The 24,252-nt window shown below is 38.9% G+C and overlaps 1 protein-coding gene across 1 annotated transcript; it reads left to right on the forward strand.

Annotated features, from left to right (window-relative positions):
* The first annotated feature begins 305 nt into the window (after nt 1-305).
* On the forward strand, nt 306-23,912 carry Havcr1 (hepatitis A virus cellular receptor 1). The gene is made up of 8 exons (XM_077109377.1): nt 306-417; nt 2,469-2,807; nt 6,369-6,452; nt 9,826-9,930; nt 13,484-13,539; nt 16,291-16,396; nt 18,219-18,255; nt 20,736-23,912. The coding sequence occupies exons 1-8, from the start codon at nt 372-374 to the stop codon at nt 20,848-20,850; spliced, it is 888 nt and encodes a 295-aa protein (XP_076965492.1). The 5' UTR covers nt 306-371; the 3' UTR covers nt 20,851-23,912.
* Nucleotides 23,913-24,252: the final 340 nt, after the last annotated feature.

The following is a 24,252-nucleotide window of genomic DNA, read 5'->3' on the forward strand; positions in this document are numbered from 1 at the left end:
CAAGTTATGCCATTGAGTCACACTTGATCTCTGCTTTCAGTGTTGCTTTTTTTTTGCTGCCTCATGTCCTGTGTCAGGACCAGGAGTTAGACTGAGGCTGTATGTGGGGGAAAGAACTAGGAGATAAGAGATTGTTTTGGAGGACAACTTTCTCTATCCATTAGGAATAGGAGCAGAGCCCTCTTGGGAGCTGAGGGAGCCCTGAAGCCATTACATGTGGCCTTCTCTCATCTCTAGCAGAGGAGGCTCACGTGGTTCACAGTCAGGGCAAAAGGAGAAGTTGCATTCTGAGAGTAAGACCTGTTCCGATCCTATTTGGTGGGGGCCACAGTCAACCAGTCTGTTTTCTCATTTTCCATCAGAACATCATAATGCACCCTGAAGTTGTTGTGTTAAGCCTCATACTGCTTCTAACAGGTAAGTGAGCAGGTGGGCTGGGGGGTTGGGTGGGTACTTGGTATGGTGAAGGAAGATAGTTGTTCTTTGCAGTTTCTTAGATGGTTATGGGTTATCTGATGAGCAGAACCAGGATGAAAACTTACTCCAGAGAAATTGCTTAACGGCTATCAATTACAAAATCGATTGCTAAGTGAGCAGGACAAGATGCAGAACCATATTTCACATGCTGCCATTTGTGCTTGAACAAAAAGAGGGGCGGTAGATGTATATGCATAGCCAAATGTGTGTAAGAAATAGTAATTACCCTGGGGTGTGGGGGGGCTGGGCAGAGGAGGTGGGGATGGGGTAGAAGGGAGAGTTAGCTTGTCATTACTTCCTTTTTTGTCTTTTGGAGTTTTTAAACAATGTTCACTTATTTCATTTAAAAATAAATACTTGCCTGTGGCTCATGCCTGTAATCCCATTGAGTTGGGAGACTGAGGCAGGAGGACACACATTCAAGGCCAGCTTCAGCAATGTAGGGACCAACATGGCTAGCTCCTGTCTCAAAATAAAAACATAAAGAAGACTGAGGATATAGCTCAGTGGGAAAGCACTGCAAGTTCTATTCCCCATACCATAAACAAATTAAAAGAAAAACAAATAAAATATTTTAATTCAAAGCTTTCTGTACACAGGGCGAAAGTTTTGAATAAATATTTCCTAAAATTTAAAGACTAATCCTGGAGGGTGGGATTATGGGAGAAAGTTCTTTTTTAAAAATTATATACTTCTATAAACTAATTATGACATCATGTGCTATATTTGCAAAAATCATTAGGCAAAACCAAGAGAGTTTCAGGGCTGGGTTGTAGCTCAGTGGTAGACTGCTTGCCTAGTATGTGTGAGACACTGGGTTTTATTCTCAGCATGGCATATGAATACATAAAAAACTAAAGGTTCATCAACAACTAAAAAAAATTCAGTGAGAAATATATCCTTATTTTATATAATAATGATCTTTTTTTTTTTCTCTCAGAAAATTTCCTACTCACAGCCTGGTCCTGCCTGTTAGTTAGTAAATCTCAAATTAGTTCTCATTTAAATATTTTCCAATTCTGTGGCTGCCTTGTGTTAGTAAGCCTTGCTTAGTTGCTGGGCTGTCATCAACTGATGACAAGATCCCTGCTTAAAAGGCTTTTGGATTGATCCTAACACTCATGTGAAACTCAGTAGCACCTGGAAGTATTGTAACCCCATTTTCCAAAAATCAATTTCTGAAGAGTCTATTAGACTTCAGCCCTCAAGCCAACAATGTTTCAAACAAACATCAGTCCTGCTTTTGTGTAGGAGAAGTGGAGTAGTGAGGAGGTGATTTCATCTGCAATAACAGTTTTCAAAGGCCATGAAAATTAAAAAATTAAAAAATTAAAATTTAAGTGCAATAGAATTAATTCTTTTTTTAAAAAAAATGTATTTCAATGGATACAAGTGAATTTGGAAGAAAGAACTGAGGCACTGGAGTGGGAAGGAGACTTTTCTCTAGGCTTCAATATCCTTGGTGTTATTTTCATTTTTAAAAGTCACAAGTTTACATTGCCTATTTAAAAATCAATAATATGAAGGTACCTGGTGAACACAGGGTAAAATACATACATGCAATACTTGAGTATCATTTGGTTAAAACCTTTTGAAAGCAATTTGGCCATCTTCACCAAAAGATGAAAATATTCCTTCCCTTTATCCTGGTCATTTCTCTCTTAGAAATTTATGCCCCCAGGGAACTTAAATACAGTAAAAGTAGAAAGATTTTGTCACGTTACTTACAATGGTAACAATGAGAAAGAGCTTGAAAATCATCTAGTGCAAATAAATTGTATTGTCTACAAATATATGCATTAAACAAAACATTTATTTGAAGAATATGCTAAAAACTGTTTATAGTATAAAATTTCAAAATCAATCTATAAAGCCATGCCTACAAAGCAAACTGTAAAAAGAAAAATGAGAATAAATAAATTAAAAAGTGAAAAAAATATTTTAGGAAAATATCAAGGCCTCATTCTCAGTTTCTGCTCCCTGTGTTCCAGATGCTGTGGTTTCTTATACTCAAGTGAGTGGAGTGGTGGGTCAGCTGGTCACTATTCCCTGTAGCTACTCAGTGGCCAGTGGAGTCACATCCATGTGCTGGGGCCGAGGGGCATGTCCTGCATCTAAATGCTCAAATGAACTCATCTGGACTGATGGATCGCAAGTCACCTTCCAGAAACACAGGCGTTACAAGCTGGAGGGGAACCTTTTGCAAGGGAATGTGTCTTTGACCATAGAGAATGCAGCTAAGACTGATAGTGGCCTGTATTGTTGTCGAATTGAGCATAGTGGGTGGTTTAATGATATGAAACTCACCTTATCCTTGGAGATTAAACCAGGTAAGCTTGTTTTGTTTCCTTTGATCTTTTCCTGGAAGTTAACTGAGTTTTTTGTTGGGTAATAATTTCTGTTTTCCTATAATAGGGAAATAGAAGGTTCATATAATCCTGTTTGCTGACAAATACTTGCTCTTGAGAAACAGAATAACTTATTTGTGTAGATGAAGTCCTTCAACCAACCTTGATTCAAGGCCAAAGGCTAGAATGAGCAAACAACCCCCTAAAGCCTCCTTCAGACACGCTTGCTCGCATTATTCTTCCATAGTGAAACATAATGAATAGTTTTATCAAGCTGAATCTATTCAGCTTTAAAAACTGTCCCTTTTTTTCCCCTGAAATATTGTCTTAGAAGAATGTTAAAATGTTCATTCTTCACATTTTAAAATCACCAAGGATTTCAAAGCTCAAAAATGAGTAATGAAAGGTACTGCTATGTAGACATACAACATCTGGTTTTAACAGCTGTCAACTCAATCTTGTTGAACATTTACATATATATAAATTTTTATAGATATAAAATTATTTATATAATATATATAAATAGCTATATATAAATTGCTATAATACTTTAAATATAAATTATTTATATATGACATTTATATGTATGGAAAACATATGTATATACACACATATAAATATTGTTTAGGCATATAATTCTAACACTTTTCTTGCCCTACCTTGGATATCATATCATATCACAAAACCCCCCTTTAAAAATTAAAATGACCTTATATGAAAGCTTTTGCCACCCAATGCCTATTAACCAGTTGCTCATAAGAAGTTCATGAAATTAAAAAATCTGGGAAAATTATAGTTTTCTTCTTTTCTCACTATTTAATGAAAGGAGTAGATTCTTGAGGATTTCCTGGTTTCTGGTGTTGTTTCCTAATGAATCTCCTTCTACTAAGGTCTTATTTTGACACTCGAATCTAATACCTGTGGCCTCAATAAACTGTCTCTCTTGCTCTCATTTTATTTTATTTATTGAGGCATATGAGATGGAACCCAGGTCCCTGCACATGCTAGACAAGCGCTCTGTCACTGATCTACAGCCTCAAAGCCCTCCCTGCCCTGCCTTTGTTTTAAATTAAGGGGAACTTTATTTTGCAATCCCTCAGCTTTGGGACTTGGTTTGTTTGTCTTATAGAGACAAGCAAGATGAGGTCAATTCTATTGGAATAAATAGCTGACTCTGGAGAAACTATGCCTGGGAGGCAATTTAAGGAAGCCAAAAGAAGTTGGTGATACAGTGTGCTGTAGGAAGATGTGGAGAGGCAGCTTGCGGAGAAGAAATAATAGGGTTATGATTGCAACCTTCTTGAGGTTGTGAAATTATCAGCCTGGCTGAATTTAAAAAAAAAACACAAAACAGCATAGAATAAAATTAGCAGGAGGCTTTTATAGTGTTTAGAAATTCTTTAATAGGTAGACGTTTACAATAATGTTTGGTTCAGTCAGAACATGAGTCCATAACTGAGCCAAAGTGACAATCTCTAATAGCCAATTCTTAGCTTAAGTGTTTTTGTGCTTTTAAAATTCTAAGCTTCCTCTTTAACTCTCCAAGGGCTTCTCACCAGCTCTTTCTACCCTTGTAGTTTCCCAGTTTTTTACTGAGGAATATACCCTAAGCAAGAAAAGTTCATGAGTTGATTAGAGTTTCTCCTCCCCATCCTTTGATCTGCTTTTTGCATGTATTCTTTTTTTCCCTCAAAGATTAGATTTTAAACTGTGAAGGGATGGAAAGTGGAGGTGTTCAAGCCTACAGCTCTGCTTTAGGTTAAATCAGCAATCTATAGCTCCAGGGCCAAACCAGATTATATAATTGTCCCACCAACTGTTTTTATAAATAAAGTTTTTTTTTTTGTTTTTGTTTTTTTTTAATTAATTTTTATTGTAGGTTGTTCAAAACATTACATAGTTCTTGATATATCATATTTCACACTTTGATTCAAGTGGGATATGAGCTCCCATTTTTACCCCATATACAGATTGCAGAATCACATCAGTTGTACAACCATTGATTTACATATTGCCATTCTGGTTATAAATAAAGTTTTATTGGAACAGTCACACACATTCATTTATACATTGTCAGTGGTGGCTTGCAAATTGATAGGGTTGAGTAGTTGCTACTGAAACCATATATTTTAGGTTCCCAAACCCCAAACATTTACTATCTGACCCCTTATAGGAAAAGTTTGCTGAATTCAATTTCTAAATAATGGGTTGAGCATCCCTAATCCAAAATGCCAAAATCTGAAAGTTTTAACATAGTCATGGTACTACCTACAAGTGGAAAATTCTGCAGTATGAAACAGCATTAATGAAAGCATTATGGAAACTTACCTTCAGGCAATATGTATAAAATGTATCTGCAACATAAATGCTTTTATATGTAGATTTGTGTCTCATTCCTAAAATATCTAATTATGCATATGCAAATATTCTGAAATTTAAAAAAAATCTAAACTCTGAAATACTTCTCAAACATTTTGGATAAGGGATACTCAACCCATATCTCTTAGATGGGAAGCAACCTTAGAAGGTCTGGTTCACCTTGTAACCAGATATACAATTCCTTTCTACAAGTCATGGCAGGTGTTTTAGCATAGCAGATGAATGTGATTTAGGCCTGAGTTAAAATGCAAGCCCTTGGGGCATCTACGCTCAGGATGGACAGAATGGACCACTATTTGGTAAACGCAGTGGGCTTGAGAATTACTGTTTAAGTCACTTATCACCAAGAGGGCAAGGAATGTACATACCAGGAGCTGCCACATAGGCACTGAGTGCCCCTTAGACTTGAGCGATGAGAATGTAGTTGTGGCAAGCCAGCCATGGACTGTGTGTGAACTATAAGCACTGAGTGCACGGGGTGGACTGAGCCAACGTTGCCCCTCTCTTTGGACAAGGAATGTTAAGCATCTTTCTGTTGCTCTGCCTATGATCCCCACACAGCACATGAGATGGGTGTGGCCTTCCGAGATGTCAGTCAACCTGCTGATAGCAAGGCATCACGAAGCTAGCCTTAACCCTGACCCCTTGCCTCATTTGAATGACTTCTCCCCAATAAAAGGGTTTAGCACGTGCTCCTCGCTCTCTTTCTTCCCTGCCTTGCCTCCTTTGTGGGAGCTGGGTCAGAGGAGCCATCACAGAACCCAAAGGAAAAGGTATTTCTCTGTCTTTATGTGATTATTTTATGTCAGCCCATGTTCCCCCTGGAGTGTCCCTGACTGGTTTAGTCGTGTGTCCCAACTGGTACAGGCTCTAGACACCTTCCCTGTCTCACAGAGTCGTTTATAAGGATGCATAATGAATGATATGCATGACTGATCTTTTAAAAATTGCTTCATTGTAAATGTGAAATATCTGTCCTTACCTCCCCAATCTTTTCAATGCTGCTGCTTCCTTTTGGCTTATGGCAAAGAACAAGCACTCAGGACAGAGAATTCTGCCTAGAGACCATCTCCCATTTGTGTGCAAGGGGACAGTTTTTGAATGGGGTGCTTGCTTTCCTACTGTTCAATTAATCATTGTTTTCATGTTGATTTCTAACTCCAGCCAGAGACACAAGTGTTCCTATGACACCTAGGGTCTATACCTCTGCTTCTTCAACGCCAGCACACACACAGAACCACAAACCAGGTAAAACAGATGAGGTTTGGAACCCTAGGCATTCTAATGAGAGGCTGCAGGCCATACTCTGCAATGTGTCAAGACAGAAGTATAATCGAGGGTGAGGGTTCTTAACTGGGCTCCCAACATGGGCTTCCTTTGGTCTGTGATCCTACCCTCTTCTCAAGTTACTTGAATGTTGGGTATGTTTAAGCATTTATGTTGGGTATGTATAAGCATTTGAAGAGTGAGGGCAGTCATTGCTTTTTATAAAATTCTAAAATGATTCATTATTAGCCAAAAAATTATTTGGAGCACTGATCCAACCTACCCAATGGGGATGGTGTGGATCTGGTTCAGCTGGGTATCCATTTACGATGAAAACATGGGGAATTCCAGAGGCCAAGAGTTACACTCTTTGGATTCAGAACTCATTTCGTCCATTCTGAAGTTGGGTCCTGCAGCTGAGAATTATATTTCAACCAAGTTGATGTTTTCTGTTTCCTGTTTGCCAGGTACTGTGCTGCATGCTTTGCAATGTTCTGTCATTCATTTCTCAGGAAGGTTATATCTATTATAGGTGTGATTCAACCCTGTCTTATAGTTATGGGAACTGAGACACAGAATCAAAAAGTTCATGGTTGAGCGGAGTGTGGTGGTGCAGGTCTGTAATCCCGGTGGCTCTGGAGACTGAGGCAGGAGGATCCAGAGTTCAAGGCCAGCCTCAGAAAAAAGCGAGGTGCTAAGCAATTCAGTGAGACCCTATCTCTAAATAAAATACAAAATAAGGCTGGGGATGTGTCTCACTCCTGAGTTAAATTCCCAGTAACTCCCCCACCAAAATGTTCATGGTTGAAAATCATAAAGATAGAAAGTAGTTGAGTTAGGGCTCAATCTCTGTTCATTTGAATTTGGGGCCGGTACTTTTAACAGCGGATGGTGCCTTCTATCAGGAACACTGAGCTTTATGTTTGAGTGAATTTTCTTGTTTTGACATTCTAAATGATAATGGCTTTATAAAGCTACCTTTTTTTGGGGGGGGCAGTCAGTGTCTTACACTGCTTTGCTTCAAGAACCCTTTAATTTATTGATACAGCGTGGAAATTACAAAAGTGCTACTTATTTAATAAGTGAGCATTATATTTAAGGACCTCAGGGATGTCAAATATACCTGTCCATGCTCTCAATTCATGTCACATTGTCCATACTTCAAATTCAACACAGATAAGTTTAGATTGAATACAAAGTAGAAAATGATTTACAGGAGAGGGAAACATGTTCCACAGACACATTTAAGCTCAAGTCTTCTATTTCCAGGATTAAAAAGATAACCTTTAGAAGAGATTCTCAAAGCCCCCTGAAGCACTTTGACCCCTTAAGGTGACTCTGGATTCTGAGGAGTAACCTAAGTGTCACAGCCTCTTAGTGAGAGAAATCTGATGGAACATCTTGATTTCCCAGGACTCCCATTAAACTACGTATCTAACCAAGAGGGATCTATAGGATTGGACTATGAGCTGAGTTTGGAAGAGAGGACATTAGATTATAACTGGCATTTTTGAGCCATAAAAATTTGTAAGAAAAGTAGGTTTTTTTGCAGGCAATTGAACACACTGGAGAATCTCTTGGACTTTCTCAATATTGATTTAACTTGTAACACATAGTTTGTGCTTGCTAAGGTGGGTGGATTTGTGGACTTGGTTTGGAAAACATGGAAAAGTTACTGGCTTCATTTAAAGCTCCATGAACCCCCTGGGGTATGGTATTAGTAGAGTCTTAATCTTATCATGATAGTTTCCTAAAGAGGTTGGGTTCAAAGTTGATCTTCACAGTCCAGGAGAGAGGTGAGCACCCTAGCTAATCTTTTACGCAGGGACACTTTGTTTTACATCTGTGTATAAGCTAGTTGCCTAAAATATTCATGGAAGAACTGAAAATAAGGTTGAAAGAGAAATGAAAACTGCTACAAAGACCCAAACTTGGAGGAAAAAATTAAACTCAGGAGATTTCTTGCACAGAATTAAATTGGGTTAAGAATGGCCATCTGATTCTCTTGTGCTGTTCTGGTTAATTTAGTCCCTAAAGAACCAAATGCTCTTAGAGGTTTGGGCATTAGAAACAAACAAGAAAACAGGTCAGAACACGAGAAAGGGAATGTTGAAACATAAAATTTTCAAGACTGCATTGGGGAAGCCAATGCAGAAGACCACTGAGCAGCAGTTAGGAAAGCCCTGGGTCAGGAATTCTTGGTCAGCCACTACCACTAATTGGCTCCAAGATTCTGTGGTGTTCTAAGGGAGTCACATAAACATCTTATAAAGAGCTAGGTGACCAAGCCTGCATATCAGGTGAGCTGTTTAATAGGGAAGAAAGGAAAGATTTCAGAAAAGGAAAAGGAAATAGCTTTGATTTAGAGAGTTCCCAGTATCAGCTTTCTGGTGAAACATGAATGATAGATGCTTGCATAGCATTCACAACACCTTGGGTTCAATAAAGTTCTGACGAGAAATGGAAGATGAGTCAGATAACACAGGAAATCACTCTTAACAAAGGAATGGTTAGAATGCAAGTGCAGAAGGAGAGGGGATCAGGGTCTATCTGAAACTCTGCTTTTAGGGTTGCAAATCATTAGCTAGGCCAAGATATTTTGCAACCTTGTCATCTTGAAGAGACCTCAGTAAATTAAATTTTGTACTTGTTAGTCAATATGTGCATCTGTCCAGAAAAATGTGTGGACAATCTGGTACTTAAATAGGGTCAAGAAATCCAGAGTGACACCATAGTGAAGAGACTTGGGCAAGTTAGTGGAAATTCCCAGGCCCTGTTCCCTGAAAGTGAAATGTCACTCATATTAAAAAATGAAACTTAACTGGGTATACTGTGTAAGATGTGCTGTTGTAGACTCTTTATTTAAAGGAAGTATAAATGACTAGAAGAATAGAAAGGGAAATAATTCTGTCTCTTGTTAAAACTATCTAGAATTTTATTTAGATGATTTTTTAAATAGTTTTTGTCTTGTTTTTAGTTATAGGTGGACACAATACCTTTATTTGTTTATTTTTATGAGGTGCTGAGGATCAAACCCAGTGCCTCACATGTGCTAGGCAAGCAATCTACCACTGAGCTATAGCCCTGGCTCTGGGTCATGTTCTTGTCATTATAATAAAGTGACTAGATAGCAATACAAAGCCTGAAGGCCATCTTTGAGTAAATCTCTAAGAGGAGTTAGAATGGCTGGAAGTGGGTAGGTGGGAGCCATTTTTCCTGAGGAAAGCTAGGTGAGGGAACTGTGGGAAGTTGGTGGTAATTTATAATTTCAGTTTTGTTTTGTTTTTTACTTTTGTTCGGGGTGCAAATTTCCCTCCACAAATGGAACATGGTTCTTCTGTTGTTTTTGTTCTAGTAGCTACTTTACCTACTACAACTCAGGCTGCAGAGACCCAGACTAAGACCCTGCAGGAAACAAGGACATCCTCTGCCAGCTTACCACTCTACTATTGCCCAACAGGTAAGTACCTTCTCTTCCTGAAACCCTGGGAGTATTCGAACCTTGATAACCATTGACAGGGAGAGCACTCACTCTGGAGTAAGACAGTTCTGACATGAGGGCTGAGGAGGGCCACTCTCTCTGAATCTGTTTTATTACATGTGAATGGATGTAATGCTGCTGATCTTATAGAATCCTTAGGAAGATTAAATGAGATGAAGGGCCTGGGACATGGTTGCACAGGGGTTAAGTGATAGATATAATGGCAGCTACTACTATTACTGGGGACATCCTGAATCCATAAGACCAGTACAGGCAACACGTATGATTTGGAAATATCTACATACATATGACTCAATTTTCCTAAGTCAAATCAACCAGTTTTGACTCCAATCTCATTACTGGTCTTGATCTCTTGGGTCAGGGCCTTAAAAACAATTAAATCCAAATACCAAAATGTCCATCCATGTTGTTTCCTCCGAGTTTCCTCCTAAGTACAACCTGGGGGATCCTAGCTACCTTGGCAATCTTGTATTTACATGGGCATTCAGAGGTGGTGCTGCAGTCTACATGTTTATGTCCCCCCACAAATTTAAATATGGATATCTAATCCTCAAAGCAATAGCATTTAGAGGTGGGGCATCTGGGAAGTGACTAGGGCCCTGCCCTCATGAATGAGATCCGTTCCTTTATCAAGAAGCCTGAGGGTGCTAATTTGCCCTTTCTTCACTTGGGAACTCACAAAAGGCACTGTCTCTGAGGAAGTGATGAACTTCATCCTGCACTTCCTGGCCTTTAAAACTGTGACCTGTAAATTTCTTTTGTCAACTAATGTGCCTGGGGCATTTTGTTATGGCAGCCCAAATGGACCAAAACAGCACCAAGGATGTATGTCACGTTGAGATCCTGCTTCTCCCTCTGAACATTCTGCCTTATTGCCCAGAGCCTGGTCAGGCCCCATAAAATCTCCACTCTTTAAAATATGGAGTTAATCTGTCTTTTCTTGATGAGGAAAGGTGACACAGAAGCCTGTCATATTTCTCAGCTAATGCACTTTGTTACCCACAGTGCTCAAGTGTAGAGCACATGGCATGCAGAACCTCTTTGTGATTCAGAGCTGGCTTACGTGTCCTTGTACCTGTGCTGTAACCAAACAAGGTCAAGCTTTGCAGGACTCCATGTGTGTGTGACTCACTCTACTCAGTGGTTGCAATCTGTGGGGCCTCACCCCCTTATGGCCTCCCTTTTGCCAAGTATTCCTGGAAACTGGTTAATTTAAAATGGACCTGCCGTGAAATTCACACAGGGACACATTCAGTAGGGATTAGATAATGGTGACATTTGGTTTGGAAAGTGGAGTCCTTAGTGGAAACTATTTCCAGGCACAAAAACAAAATGAAAATAGATAGAAACACAAGGTAACAGCAGTGGGAGCAGCTGCACCCCATCTTTGAGTATGTGAGGAGGAAAAAGGTAGGAATGGGGACTCATTCTCTAAAATATCATGTCACCAAAACCTGGTCAAGGTAGAGTCTTCCAGAATGAAACAGACACCTGAACAGCTGTGTCCCCAGGATTTGTGTGACTGCCAAGTCCTCACTGTGTCCATGTCAACCCTCAGCCGATTAAACCTCCACAGAAGCAAAGAATGTTAGGTCTGGAAGGGATTTAGGTTGTCATATGGCCAGCCACCCACCTTCAAAAGATGTGTGCCAGGAAGCTTACGCATTATCTCATTGAATTGTTTCAAAGCAGAATAGGGAGACTTATAGTTTTGCTTTGGAGACACACAGTTCCCAGTTCAGTCACCAGTTACTAGCTGCATGCCCACGGCCATTCCTCACTGGATGACAACAGCAAAGGATGTGGGGGCTTTGCATGGACTCACCTCCACCCTCTGCTCCACTGTCCTACAACAATGGTGATGATGATGATGATGTTAAAACGGATATTTTCTAACATAGTGTTAAGTACTTTACATGCATCATCTAATTTAATTATACCAAATTAAATATATACTTTTAATAGCTTATAGTTTAAATGGATGCTGGCTAGAAACATCTGTATATTTGTGTATATATTTCTATATAGATTTACACACACATGCATATGTATACATGTATATGTGCCTATGTGTGTTTGCAAAGGGCTCTGATTATCAAGGTCACATTGCTAATGAACATTGTAAGCATTGAATAAACACTTTTATCTAATTCAAGTTTCATGATATTTTTACTACTTCACCCAGGTCTATTCTGAAGGTGATAATAAATCACAGAGCCTAGACTCTAGATCTGTCTAAACTAGATATTGCCTTTGATTCTGTGTAAACATAGTAATGTAAATATTTGGTGGAGGGGAAGGATTCATCTGATTTTATTCCTGCTGGGGATGTGTATTCTTAGGGAATTGCATAGACCTCAGTGTTTGCCTTTGGTGAGAGTGCAACGTGTGGGGTGCTCACTAAGCAGAGGCTCATGTCATTTGCTAAAGCTGAAAGCATGTTTCACCAGTCCATCTGTTACAGCACCCATAGAATAGGACTAAAGAACTGGTTAGGATGTGAAGTGCTTAGTATATGGTAGATACTCAGGAGAAACACTTCTGTATTTGACCTATAGATGCCAACAAAGGACAAAATGATTTATTCTCTTATAAACTAAATGTTCCAAAAACACTTGGAAAATTTGAATGTTCAAAACATCAGGGTCAATATATCTTATACAAAATCCCATCCCTTAAATAGTAGATTGTGCATTGGTCTTGCAGCTGATAATAGCAAATATTTTCTAAAGTGCTTCTGGACCAACATCTAAATACATTGGCATATAACTTGAGAATTGCATGCATCTTGTTTTACACATCATGATATATTTTTTTAGTTGTAGATGAACACAATACCTTTATTTCATTTATTTGTTTTTATGTGGTGCTGGGGTCTAACCCAGTACTTCACACGTGTGAGGCAAGCACACTACCGCTGAGCTACCACCCCAGCCTCTAAAGTGCATTCTGAATAGGGCTGTTCTAGCCTAAGTTGCACAGGTTGCCTCTGGGTGCTCATCTGCAGTTTCTTAGCAGCATGAAAATATTGATTACCTTCAAGTGTGATCTAGTCTGGTTGCATGAATGAACTTTTCTGATTCCTATGAAATTGTAAAACTTTGTGTTCATATATTTCTCCCCATAAAATAGGAGTCCAGGGCTGGGGTTATGGCTCAGTGGTAGAGTGTTTGCCTTGCATGTGTGGGGCACTGGGTTTGATCCTCAACACCACATAAATAAAAATAAAATAAAGGTATTGTGTCCATCTACAACAACAACAACAAAATTTTTAAAAGAGGATTCCATTGTCAAAGAGCCCTTGATAGAAAGGTGAGGAACCATGACCTCATAGGATAAGGTTTTAAAATGTTAATAGCTTGGCCGGACTCTTGGGAGGCCAGCAGCATTTGGTGGCATAATTATTCAACTTTCCATTCATTGCCAGAAGGCAGTGCGAATATATATAGTTTCTTCATTGAAAATCCAATATTTTTGTAATTCTAATTAATTTTTCCTTCTTGTTAAACAGATGGGAACAGCACCATGACACAGTCTTCAGATGGCCTTTGGCAAAACAATGAGACTGTAAGCATATTCCTCCCTGTTTTATTAGTCAGGCTCACTTGTCTGTCTTCCTGGAAGCAAACTTGCATCTAAAGACTAGTACTGTAAGAGTAGCCATAGGTTGATTTTTCTCTCCTTAAAAAAAGTTGGAGAGAAGGAAGAAAAGAATTGGAATCTTAAATAGGATGCTTTAAGTTGAATAGTTTATTGAGGTGTGTCAGTTTGTTAGGTGATATTTTACTAAATAACGCATATGCATGCACACATACACACACCACTCAAACTTAGCTGTGGTCAAAAATTAGGACAAAAAGCAATGAACTAATTCAAGGAAAGCATGTTAACATACCATGAAGGGTTTTATTTGGAATGGAATGGAGCAGAGGCCCTCCCAAACAGAAATACAAAGTAAGCAAGAGTCCTGCCCAAGGACAGACCCACTAATGTCCTTTTCCCACACAGGGACCATTCTATGTGGAAATTCTTAGGCCCCTGTGAATTTTTTTCTGCACATATCCCTTCTCATATGATGACTTATTTAAGGTATTAAGGTCTTAATTTTGATTCTGTAGGGTATTCCCATACTTTTTCTGCAGTGAGCACAAGAAAAATCAGAGGAACCCTAGTCTCATGATACTTATCAGGGATTTTTGACTTTCCAAAGAAGTTAGACAAACTTATCAATCAGGTCTTTTCTTTTGCCTCCTGAAACAGCCTTTGTTTTAGTATGTGCAAGTAGTTCAGAGGCAACAAATAAAGAGTCTGAGGGCAGAGAACAGTCCTTCTGATAGTGAATTGTGAGAAAGGACACACACAGTCATTGAAAGAGAACTTCCCAAAACTCTGGCAGGGTGGAATTGTTTATTGTGGAACCAAATGATCTCATGCTGTATACCTTAGTGACAATAAGACTACATAGCAGCTTGGAAGGCCTAGGCAGGATTGCAAGTTCAAAGCCAGCCTCAGCAAAAAGCAAGGTGCTAAAACTCAGTGAGACCCTGTCTCTAAATAAAATACAAAATAGAGCTGGGGATGTGGCTCAGTGGTTGAGTGTCCCTGAGTTCAATCCCCAGTATGCCCTGCCCCCCCCCCAAAAAAAGACTACATACAAGTGATATTTTAGAAATTATCTTATACCACCAGGCCCTGATTGGTCTGTTGAAGGTAGATAGAATCTGTAGGTATTGGAGAGATATCAGAACTATCATTATATGAATTTTTATTGTGTTGCTAAATGATCAGACTTATAGCTATTGTTAAAAAACAAAACACTGAATGATGAGTGGCCTTAGTTATGTGCAGAACAGGTATATATAGCAGCAAGTAGAAGCAATTTAGAAGCATGTTCAAGATCAACAGTAGCAAAAATGTGCATTTTTTTGTGTTTTGAGTAAACATGTCAAGATCTAGATATCTAGCCAAAACATACAGATTCTATCTATATTCATCAGACTGATCAGTGCCTGTGCTGTATAAGATAACTTTTATATATATAGTTATATATGTAATTTAGTAATTGTTCCTGTTCAGAAAAGACCCTGGAGAGACAAAACTTGAAAAGAATCCATAAAGCAAACTGATAATAGTACTTGTTTCTCGATATTAGATATTGGTTGAGTTTAGTTTTCTTTTTTATGCTTAGCTGAGTATTCTAAAACAAACATGCAATATTTATGTCATATAATCAAAAAACAAAAGCAAAGCCTGCTTCCTTGACCTCCATTCTCCAACTGCCTATCCCTTTTCCTCCTCATCACAGCATATTCTTTCCCTCCCATATATTTTCTAGGTCCCTTCTAAGCCATGATGACCCAGTTACTTTCCTCCTAATAGCACCTTTACCCAAGAACCCTATTAAATATGCAAAAAGCAAAAATTCCACTAAAATGTAAGCTCCATGAGACTTACAGAGATTTATGGCAAAAAAAGAGAGATCTTTTGTAAGTAGATAGTAACAGCTGTGAACTTACTATAAACTCTACTAAATATGCAAACAGAGGTTCAGAGAGGCTAAATACCTTGTCCACAGCAACTAAGTAGAAGAGTAGGGATTCTACTTCAGAGGTTAACCTCTTATATGGGAAAACACTTGATCTGTTTCTCTGATCCTTCACTTTCACTATCCAATGAACTCTCCTTGGAATTAGAGATAAACTATCATGCCTAACATGATACCTGGCATGTTTCAGGGGTCTTTCAGGATGTAGCATCCCCTTATGATCTGCACTAGGAGATTTAAACACAATTCTACAATTCCTACCTGATTCCACCTGATTACTAAAGTGTTACTCAGGGTCATGTTTGTGAGCAGGGCTACTTTCCAAGTCTTTATCATAACACAGAATCTTGAATTATATGTAAAAAAAATACAGACTACAGTGAAAGATCAAATTCAAAAATCAAGCACGTCATATAACATCAGATCAAGTCAACTTATATATGAACAAAACTGTTTATTTTCTTTCTTATATCATAGGACCCTGCATTTATGGAAATAGCCTATTGACTTTTGAAACATACATAATTTGCATACATCATACATAAACCTGCTTTAAGCAAATAGTTTGAATGTTGACAAAGGTTTCTGTTGTCCTAAAGCACATTTTGAATTTCAGGTCATCACAGAATTTCACTGAGATTCTTTGGTCTTGTTCTCAATTTCTAGAAGTAGTGTCTGGTGCCAATGAATGGGGCGGGGGCAACATATGCAAACAACGGCCTTCTATTCATCATTCTCAGGGAAACTTTTTCAGTCTGCTGCTGTTTCCTTAGCAGGTCTTCCCAGCACAAAGCCCAATGACCAATGGCGGACTCTATGTCGGAATCACAATTTCCACCTTGGTGTTGCTTGCTGTTTTGATTGTCATAATTATCAAAAGTAAGTCATTTCCAGGTTATTCCCAATGACTAGAGCAAGGGTTCTACAGACACTGTCTGTACTTAAGTGACTCCACGGGGCATGTGATAGGAATCACATGACTTCCCTGAGTCCCCAAATGCTCATCTGTAAAACACACATGGTAGTGCCTCTTCCTCATGGTTGTGCTGGGAATGATTTCTGGCATATGGTAAGTCCACAGCTGTTACTATTTATTTAGAAAAGATCTTTTTTTTTGCCATAAATCTCTGTAAATCTGATGGATTTTTTAGTGGAAGTTTTGCTTCATATCATTGTTTCTTAACTTTGTTTCTAAATTATTGGTTCCCTGAAGAGAAAAATTCAATATCCTCTCCATAAAATAAATTAAATACTAAGAAATAAGAGTTGCCAGATGTGGTGGTGTACACCTGTAATCACAATGGCTGGGGAGGCTGAAACAGAAGGATTGAAAATTTGAGGCCAGCCTCAGCAACCTAGCAAGGCCCGACACAACTTAGTGAGACCCTATCTCAAAATAAAATAAGTAAATAAAAAGGGCTGGGGATGTTGCTAAGTGGTTAAGCATCCCTGGGTTAAATCCCCAGTACCAAAAAAGAAGAAAGAAAGAAAAAAACAAAATAGAAAGAAGAATGTGCTGCATAGGTTTGAGATTCGGAGGTGACGGGCCATTGTAACACACACGGTGTCCTCTCTCCTCCCCTCAAAATATGTTTTTTTTGACCCCTTGGGGTGATATTGTTGATGATACCAGAATACTTATTTAGTACATGAAGAATGGAGGGGGAACTATTTGCAAAATAGGATTAGAACAAAGGTCTTTAAGAAGTAGCCACCCAGGGCTTCATGGCTTCATGCCCCTTTTGTGAGGGTTGTGTGTGTGTGTGTGTGTGTTTGTGTGTGTGTGTGTGTGTGTGTGTTTGCTGTGTTTCTCTCAGTGTAACCTGCCCCTCATGAAAGAATCTCAGTCATCTATTTTATACAACATTATCCATGAACTCATTACCAATCTATTCCATGGGTCTGGGCAGAAAACTGAAAACTGATTATACTTGTTAAATTTAAGGAAATTTCTACCTGATAATTTAGAACTTGGTTAGTCAAAATGATTATTTGGAAATTGGGTAAAATACCTTAAATATGTTCCCCTCTTAAACAAAAGCAGTTACTTATTCTCTCTTAAGGAGATGGATTACTGGGAGTATAAAATTTGATAAAAGTCTCTGATAAGAGGTGACCTCTCGGATGGGATCTTATGTCCTAGGTAGCCTAGGACAAACCTAGTTTATACCTGTTTTCTAGTAGATTATTATAAAAGTCAAGGGGTTTTTCAGTTTTTTAAATTAAAAAAAATTTTTTTTTGGTACTGAGGACTGAACCCAGAGGTGCTTAAGCACTGAACTACATCCCCAGCCTTTTTTATTTCTTTTTTTTTTTTTTTTTGATAGAGGGTCTTGCTAAGTTGCTGAGAACCTCATTAAGTTTCTGAGGCTGGCCTGGAACTTGTGGTCCCTCTGACTCAGTCTCCTGAGCCAGGTGCACACCATCATGCCTGGCTCATTCTTTAAAATGAAAGATAATTTAGTAATTCCATTATAGCAAGTCAGGATATATGGGTGAACATCCCAGACATTACTGAAAATGAGACACCGAGCAGTAAAGAGTGTGCCTGGGTCCTGTAATCTCCAGTGGGGACACAGGAAGGAATTGCTGAAGTCATGGGGGAAGGGCTCAAGTCACAACAAAACAATAGACTTGATTGGAAGAAGATATCATGGACTCTGTTACTAAAATGTTCCACCCATCTTCCTCCCCTATTTAGAGTATTTCTTCTTCAGAAAGAAGATGCAGCCACTAAGGTAAGCTTGAAAGGTTTGGGGTAGAGATCTTTTGATGTCCCTACCGGAGTGAAGAATAAAGAGAAATTCCTCTCCATTCTTGTCCTAAACTACCCATTCAACTACTTGGATCCTGAAATTCTAGTTTAGTGAGCACCTTTGTCGTTACCCATACCTTGCAGTGACATTTTTGGCTTTCTGTATTTCCGTACAGTTGTGGCAGAACCTGTGCAGAAGGGCACCTCAATCCTACGCTCTTAAGTGAAAAGAAATGAATTGCTTGACAGAGATGTATATTGAAGGAGTTGTACTGATTCACTCTTACCCTTTATTCAACATTTATTTTATTGAGCATTGATTGAGCACCTATTATATTACAAGTTGATGAACAAAACAGAGAAAAATAAAAAATAAATAAACAAGGCCCTTTTCATGCCTGCAGACAAACACCAAGGATAACAGAGCAGGGAGATGAACTTTTGATTGAGCCCAAGGGAGCAGATGATTTGGAGGAGGATAATTCCTGACTGAAGGGGCAGGATGGGCAAAGGCTCTGACCACAGCTCCCCCCACATGCAGCCTGCTCCACTCCTTTACCCCTGAGGGCACTGGAATTTACTCTATTTGTGAAGATCTTTCTGTCTGTCCTGCCTGCTGCCCAGTTAAAGCTTAGATCCCCTCTAGTACATCTGTGGCGGGCAGTCCCCTGCCCCCAGTGAAGCCAACTAGCCTGCTTCATTCCCTTCAGCATGGCTCTGAGCAAGGACATTCTTTGACTCAGTATCTATGCCTCTTGGGCTGCCCTCCATTATTCCTAGTTCTCCTTCATCGGAGGCTTACGCAGACTCACCCGTGTCTGAGTTAATGACATGGCAATCCCTAGACCGTGCCTTGGACAGGGTCCAGCACATTGTGATTGCCCAGGACACGCTGGCTTTTATTATTTTGATCATGCCCTTCACCGCCATAAACCTATGAGGTAGGCAGTATTATTAGCCTCATTTTACAGATTAGAAAAACAGGTTCAGAAATATGGAGGGACATCCAAGGTCACACTACACAGTACATAAAGGACTCAATCTCGGGGACCCAGGCTCATAAATAGTTTTCACCAACTGCTTCAAAAAAGGAAAAGGAAATGCTTCTTATTGGTGAAAAGTCATGGAACATTGTATCATTTTAGCTATTTGTTTTCTATTCTTAAGAATATTCTACAGTTATCTTTTTTTAAGAGGTTCACTTTTTGCATTAAATCATAAAGAAAAAACATTATATAAAATGTAAAATATAAAAAAAGTAACACATTTTAATGTGAGATTTCCTCATGACATTTTCTTTTTGGTGTTTCTATCACACTGACTCATTTGAGCTTATTGACACCTAAAATGTTTTCATAGATCTGTAACTAAGCCATTTTAAGGACCATAGAGAGGTTTTATCTCATTTTTTTAAAATAAATTTAATTTTTTTGCAGTGTTGGGGATGAAACCCAGGGTCTTGCACATGCTAGGTGAGCCCTCTACCACTGAGCTATACCCCACACCTTCTCATGTTGCTTTAAATATACCAGTGGGGGCTTGTTCTTCATCTGGGGATGAATGAAGACTTAGGTTCCACATTTTCAGTAGTAGAAACTATCACTGTATACAGATTACAAAATACCAGCCACATCAAACCCCTATCGGGTGTTAAATCTGTTTCTTCCCTGGTTTGTACCTCCTTGATTCCTATGAGACTCAAACATCCATCCACTGTGGGTACCCCACATAGCAGAAGGTATAGAGTAGACTCTCCAAGTAGTCATACTAAAGCATCTCCTGGCACTCATGTGAAAGGCAGGCACACGGAACACCAGCAGTTCTCTCCAAAAAATTACAGCCTTCCTCTCCATTGTCTGCCCTTTTGTGCACTTGGTGTGTGTGTGAGCATATGCGTGATAAAAGCAATCAACCCCTGATTTTGAAATTTGATCATCAATCACAATAAGGTTTTCTGACACCATGATCTGGTACACATTAGTAAAACAGTACTATTCCATTACATCCAAGACTTTTCTATATCTTCCAGGGTATAGATCACTAAGCAGTTAAATAGCCTTTTACAGAAGGTCACAATCCACAGTTGTAAACACACCAGTCAACCAGTTCTTAGCCACATTAAAAAATTATGCATCTTTATTTAGTAACTCAGTTCCGTCTCAGATATCTGTCTTTTTACCTTTCCCATTATTGTATTCTATTATATGATACCCTGAAGGACACCTGTATATATATATATTTTTAAATAGTTCTTAGGTTGTTTATATACTCTCCTGTAACTTAATCTTCAGGGCAACACTTTCTCATTTCCAGAAGGTACAATTCGTTTTATAGTTTGTGTGAACAGGGGCTCTTAGATTCTCAAATATCCAATCTTGCTGGATCATAAATACAAGTGCGGCTCCTTCCTTAAAAGTGACCTTCTTTTTCCTTACTCGTGTTATTCTTCAACACTTTCTGCAGCATGGCTTCATTGACTGGTCCTCAAATTGGAGTCCTGCAAAGTGAAGCAAATGCGCGAGCCCGAGCAGAAGACAACGTGTACATCATTGAGGATAATCTTTATGTCATGGAATAAGACCCAGGGGCACTCTTGGGGTTTTAAGTCCATGACTGCAGAAGGTAGTGACCGGATATCACCATGTCTGCCTCCTTTTAAACTCCAGGATCACTTTCTCCATCATTTCACCTGGCATTCCAACAAGTCAGCCACATCAGATAGAGTGACTCTCTAGCTCAAAGCTCTGTACAAACTCATTAACAGCATTCTAATTTTTATACTAAAACTAGCTCAGTTTTTCCAGGCATTGTAGAACATTCTTTCACCCATGAACAATTTAGAATTCTGTATTTTCTTTAGACCCCCCCCCCATCATTCTTGTATCCATTAAAAAATTGATTAGTGATACAGGAAGGGAAATTTGTCCAAAACTGTCAGGAAAAAAAAAGAGGAACAGTTTTTAAGAATCAAAAAAAAAAAAAAAAATTCAACTGAAGACTTCCTTTGGAAGCCTTTCATGATTACCTCTTATTGTTATATTGTAACCAAAAATGTTACCTTTCTTATGTTTCCTAAGTTCAATTCATAAGGGACTGCAGGTTTTTATTTCCCCCATGGGGACATAGAAATGGGTGTGATTTCAGTACCTTAGAAATATATGTTTTCTCCTGGCTCTGGAAATGTGATGAATGAATGGACTGATCTGTGGATCAGGATGGATATTTTAGCCACAAAGACCTGCAGTAGGAAGTGAGGACCAAGTAGACTCCAGGGGAAGAAAACCATTTACCTTGGGGTTCCGTACATTTATGCTACTTCTACTTGCACTTGTGCCATGGTGCTAGGCAAATTTTTTCCCTCCCTCCCTCTCTTCTTTGTTTCCTTCCTTCCTTCCTTCCTTCCTTTATTTCTGATACTCAGATTGAACCCTGGGGTGCTTTGTCACTGAGCCACACCCCTAGCTATTTTTATTTTATTTTATTTTTTTACTTTGAGACAGGGTCTTGCTGAATTTCTCAGGACCTGTCTAAGTTGTTGGGGCTGGTTTTGAACTTGTGATCCTCCTGCCTCAGCCTCCTCAGTCACTGGGATTATAGGCCTGTGCCACTGCTCCCAGCTGATGCTAGGCATTTTTGTAGACAACCAACAGGCTCTCTGAACTAATTTTCAGAATGAGGAGGGTCAGAAATGAAGGGGAAAAATGAGGGAGTAGGAAAAAGGACTGTCTGCCTTCTTTATTGCAAGTCTAATAATGCTTAAAATTATCATTAGTGTCTTCTAATATTTCTAAATGATTTCCAGACAACTTTCATATTTAAAGTTATTTCAGAAAGCTGAAAGTTGAAGGGTCTTTTTCCTCTCTAATTAATTCCAAGACCTTTTTTCTTTTTCTTTTTCTTTCTTGTTTTGGTAATTCCAAGACACTTTGGTTTTGCCAAGAGTTAAAGAGAGGTGTATTGTAAGGAATCTTCAGTCTTGAGTCACTCATGTGATTATTTAGAAATGTAAATGTGCAAGGGCTGGTATTGTCAGAAAAAAATATTTCCACGTGAACATTTAATAGGGTTGGGTATTAATTTCAATTTCAATTTGAGTGAACCCTGAAATCATGGCTGGGGTTCAGAGCGACTCATGCCATAGTGGTCTGGGAGCGTGCTGTCAAAGACCACATTTTCACACTGTTCTGCAGAGTTCTAGGAAATCACGAGGTCTTCTGAGTGAGGGTTCTGTGGGCAAATGAGATCTGCATACATTCTATTCTGGGTTTGCCAGATGGAGTCAGCCTGGTAAAGTCTAAAAATGTATTATGTTCCAACTAGAGTGTTTTCTTTTCTTTCTTGCCTCAGATTCTTTTTTTTTTTAATCTGAGGCAACATGCATTAATTTGTGGCTTTGAAATCAAAATCTAGATTTATAGTATCAATGGGAAAGCTTGTCAAGTAGACAGTACTCTTTTGGTTTTGTTTATTTTGCTTTGTTTGCACATGCTGGGGGTGGAACCCAGGGCCTCCAGTCTGGGCTGCATGCTTAAGTGGTCCAGGGGTCCCTTAGCTGGGACTTTGAGTTTATGATGTCTGCTCTAGACTCCACATTGTTCCTGGAGATTTATTATCCACGCTAAAAGATCTGGGAATCTAGTGTACTGTTTAATCTTGCATTTACAAAACTTGTTTGAACACACAAGCTCAGTATCTAGTAGAATTGTGTGAAACAAATTACATGGGAAGTGATTGGAAGCCCATCAGTACACAGGATTAAGAATAAGACTTGATTTTTAATCTTTTTATCACTGACACTAGATGACATTAGGATAACTTGTTCTTTATGCTCAGCTTTTTCACCTATTAGGTATAATCTTCTCCATACCTAACTTGGTGTTTAGTGGTAATTCTAATGTAATGTTACTTGTAAGAAATCTTTGAAGCTGGGTGTGGTTGTGCATGCCTGTAATCCCAGCATCTTGGGAGGCTGAGGCAGGAGGACCTTGAGTTCAAAGCTAGCCTCAGCAATTTATCGAGTACTTAAGCAACTCAGTGAGACCCTGTTTCTAATAAAATATAAAAAAAGGGTTGGGAATATGGCTCAGTGGGTTAACTGCCCCTAGGTTCAATCCCCAGTAGCAAAAAGGGGTGGGGGGAGAAGTCTTTGAAAAGGCAAAAACACTAAAGAATGCATAATTTTCTCCTAGAAGATTTTGTAGTAATTGCAGGGCTAGCATGCATGCTTGGTAATTATAATATCTTACATTCATAAATCTCTTGTTCTATGATATCTGTTTAAAAAACAGTGTTTCTTTTTGAAACAGTTAATGTTGAATAGTTTAATTATTACCTTATACTACAGAAAAAATTGTCAATAACTGGGATGGAGGATGGTAACAAAGAAGAAAGGGGAGAAATTTCATTATTATGACTTTTTTCTGTAAATATATCAACCTTATAGATCATCTTGAATTTTGTTTTTATCCTTCAAGATACAATTGAGGTTCCATTACCTATAATCTGTCCTGAAGGAAGAGGATGTGGCTATGATTAAGACTGAGTATTCAAATTTAGGAACATTTGCACATCTTTAAGAAATAGCATAACCGTTCATTCACTGATAGCTGTAAAGATGGGGTGATTCTGTGAGCACATGAAAGCAGGGGACTCCTCGTGGCTGCATGTGCATTCGTTAATAAAGGAGATTTGTTTGCTCTTTTTGAAAACTGGCTTGTCATTTTCTCAGACTCATCTTTTAGGTTGGGCCAGGAATCTTCACCTTGCTGGGACATGACCAAAGTGTCAAAATCTGGCACCAGGTGCTGTTCTGGAGAGATAACAGAGACCATTCTGGAACTCCAGTTCTTATGAAGTTGAGATTGAGCAGGGAAGAAACATAAAATCCACCATTCCTATTAATCATTAGTGCTAAGGCAAAAGAAAGAAATTGTGATAGAGACTGGCTTCTTGATGGCATTTGGGGTCAGAAAACTTTGTT

The sequence above is a fragment of the Callospermophilus lateralis genome, chromosome 5 (genome assembly GCF_048772815.1).
Source record: "Callospermophilus lateralis isolate mCalLat2 chromosome 5, mCalLat2.hap1, whole genome shotgun sequence".
NCBI lineage: Eukaryota > Metazoa > Chordata > Mammalia > Rodentia > Sciuridae > Callospermophilus > Callospermophilus lateralis.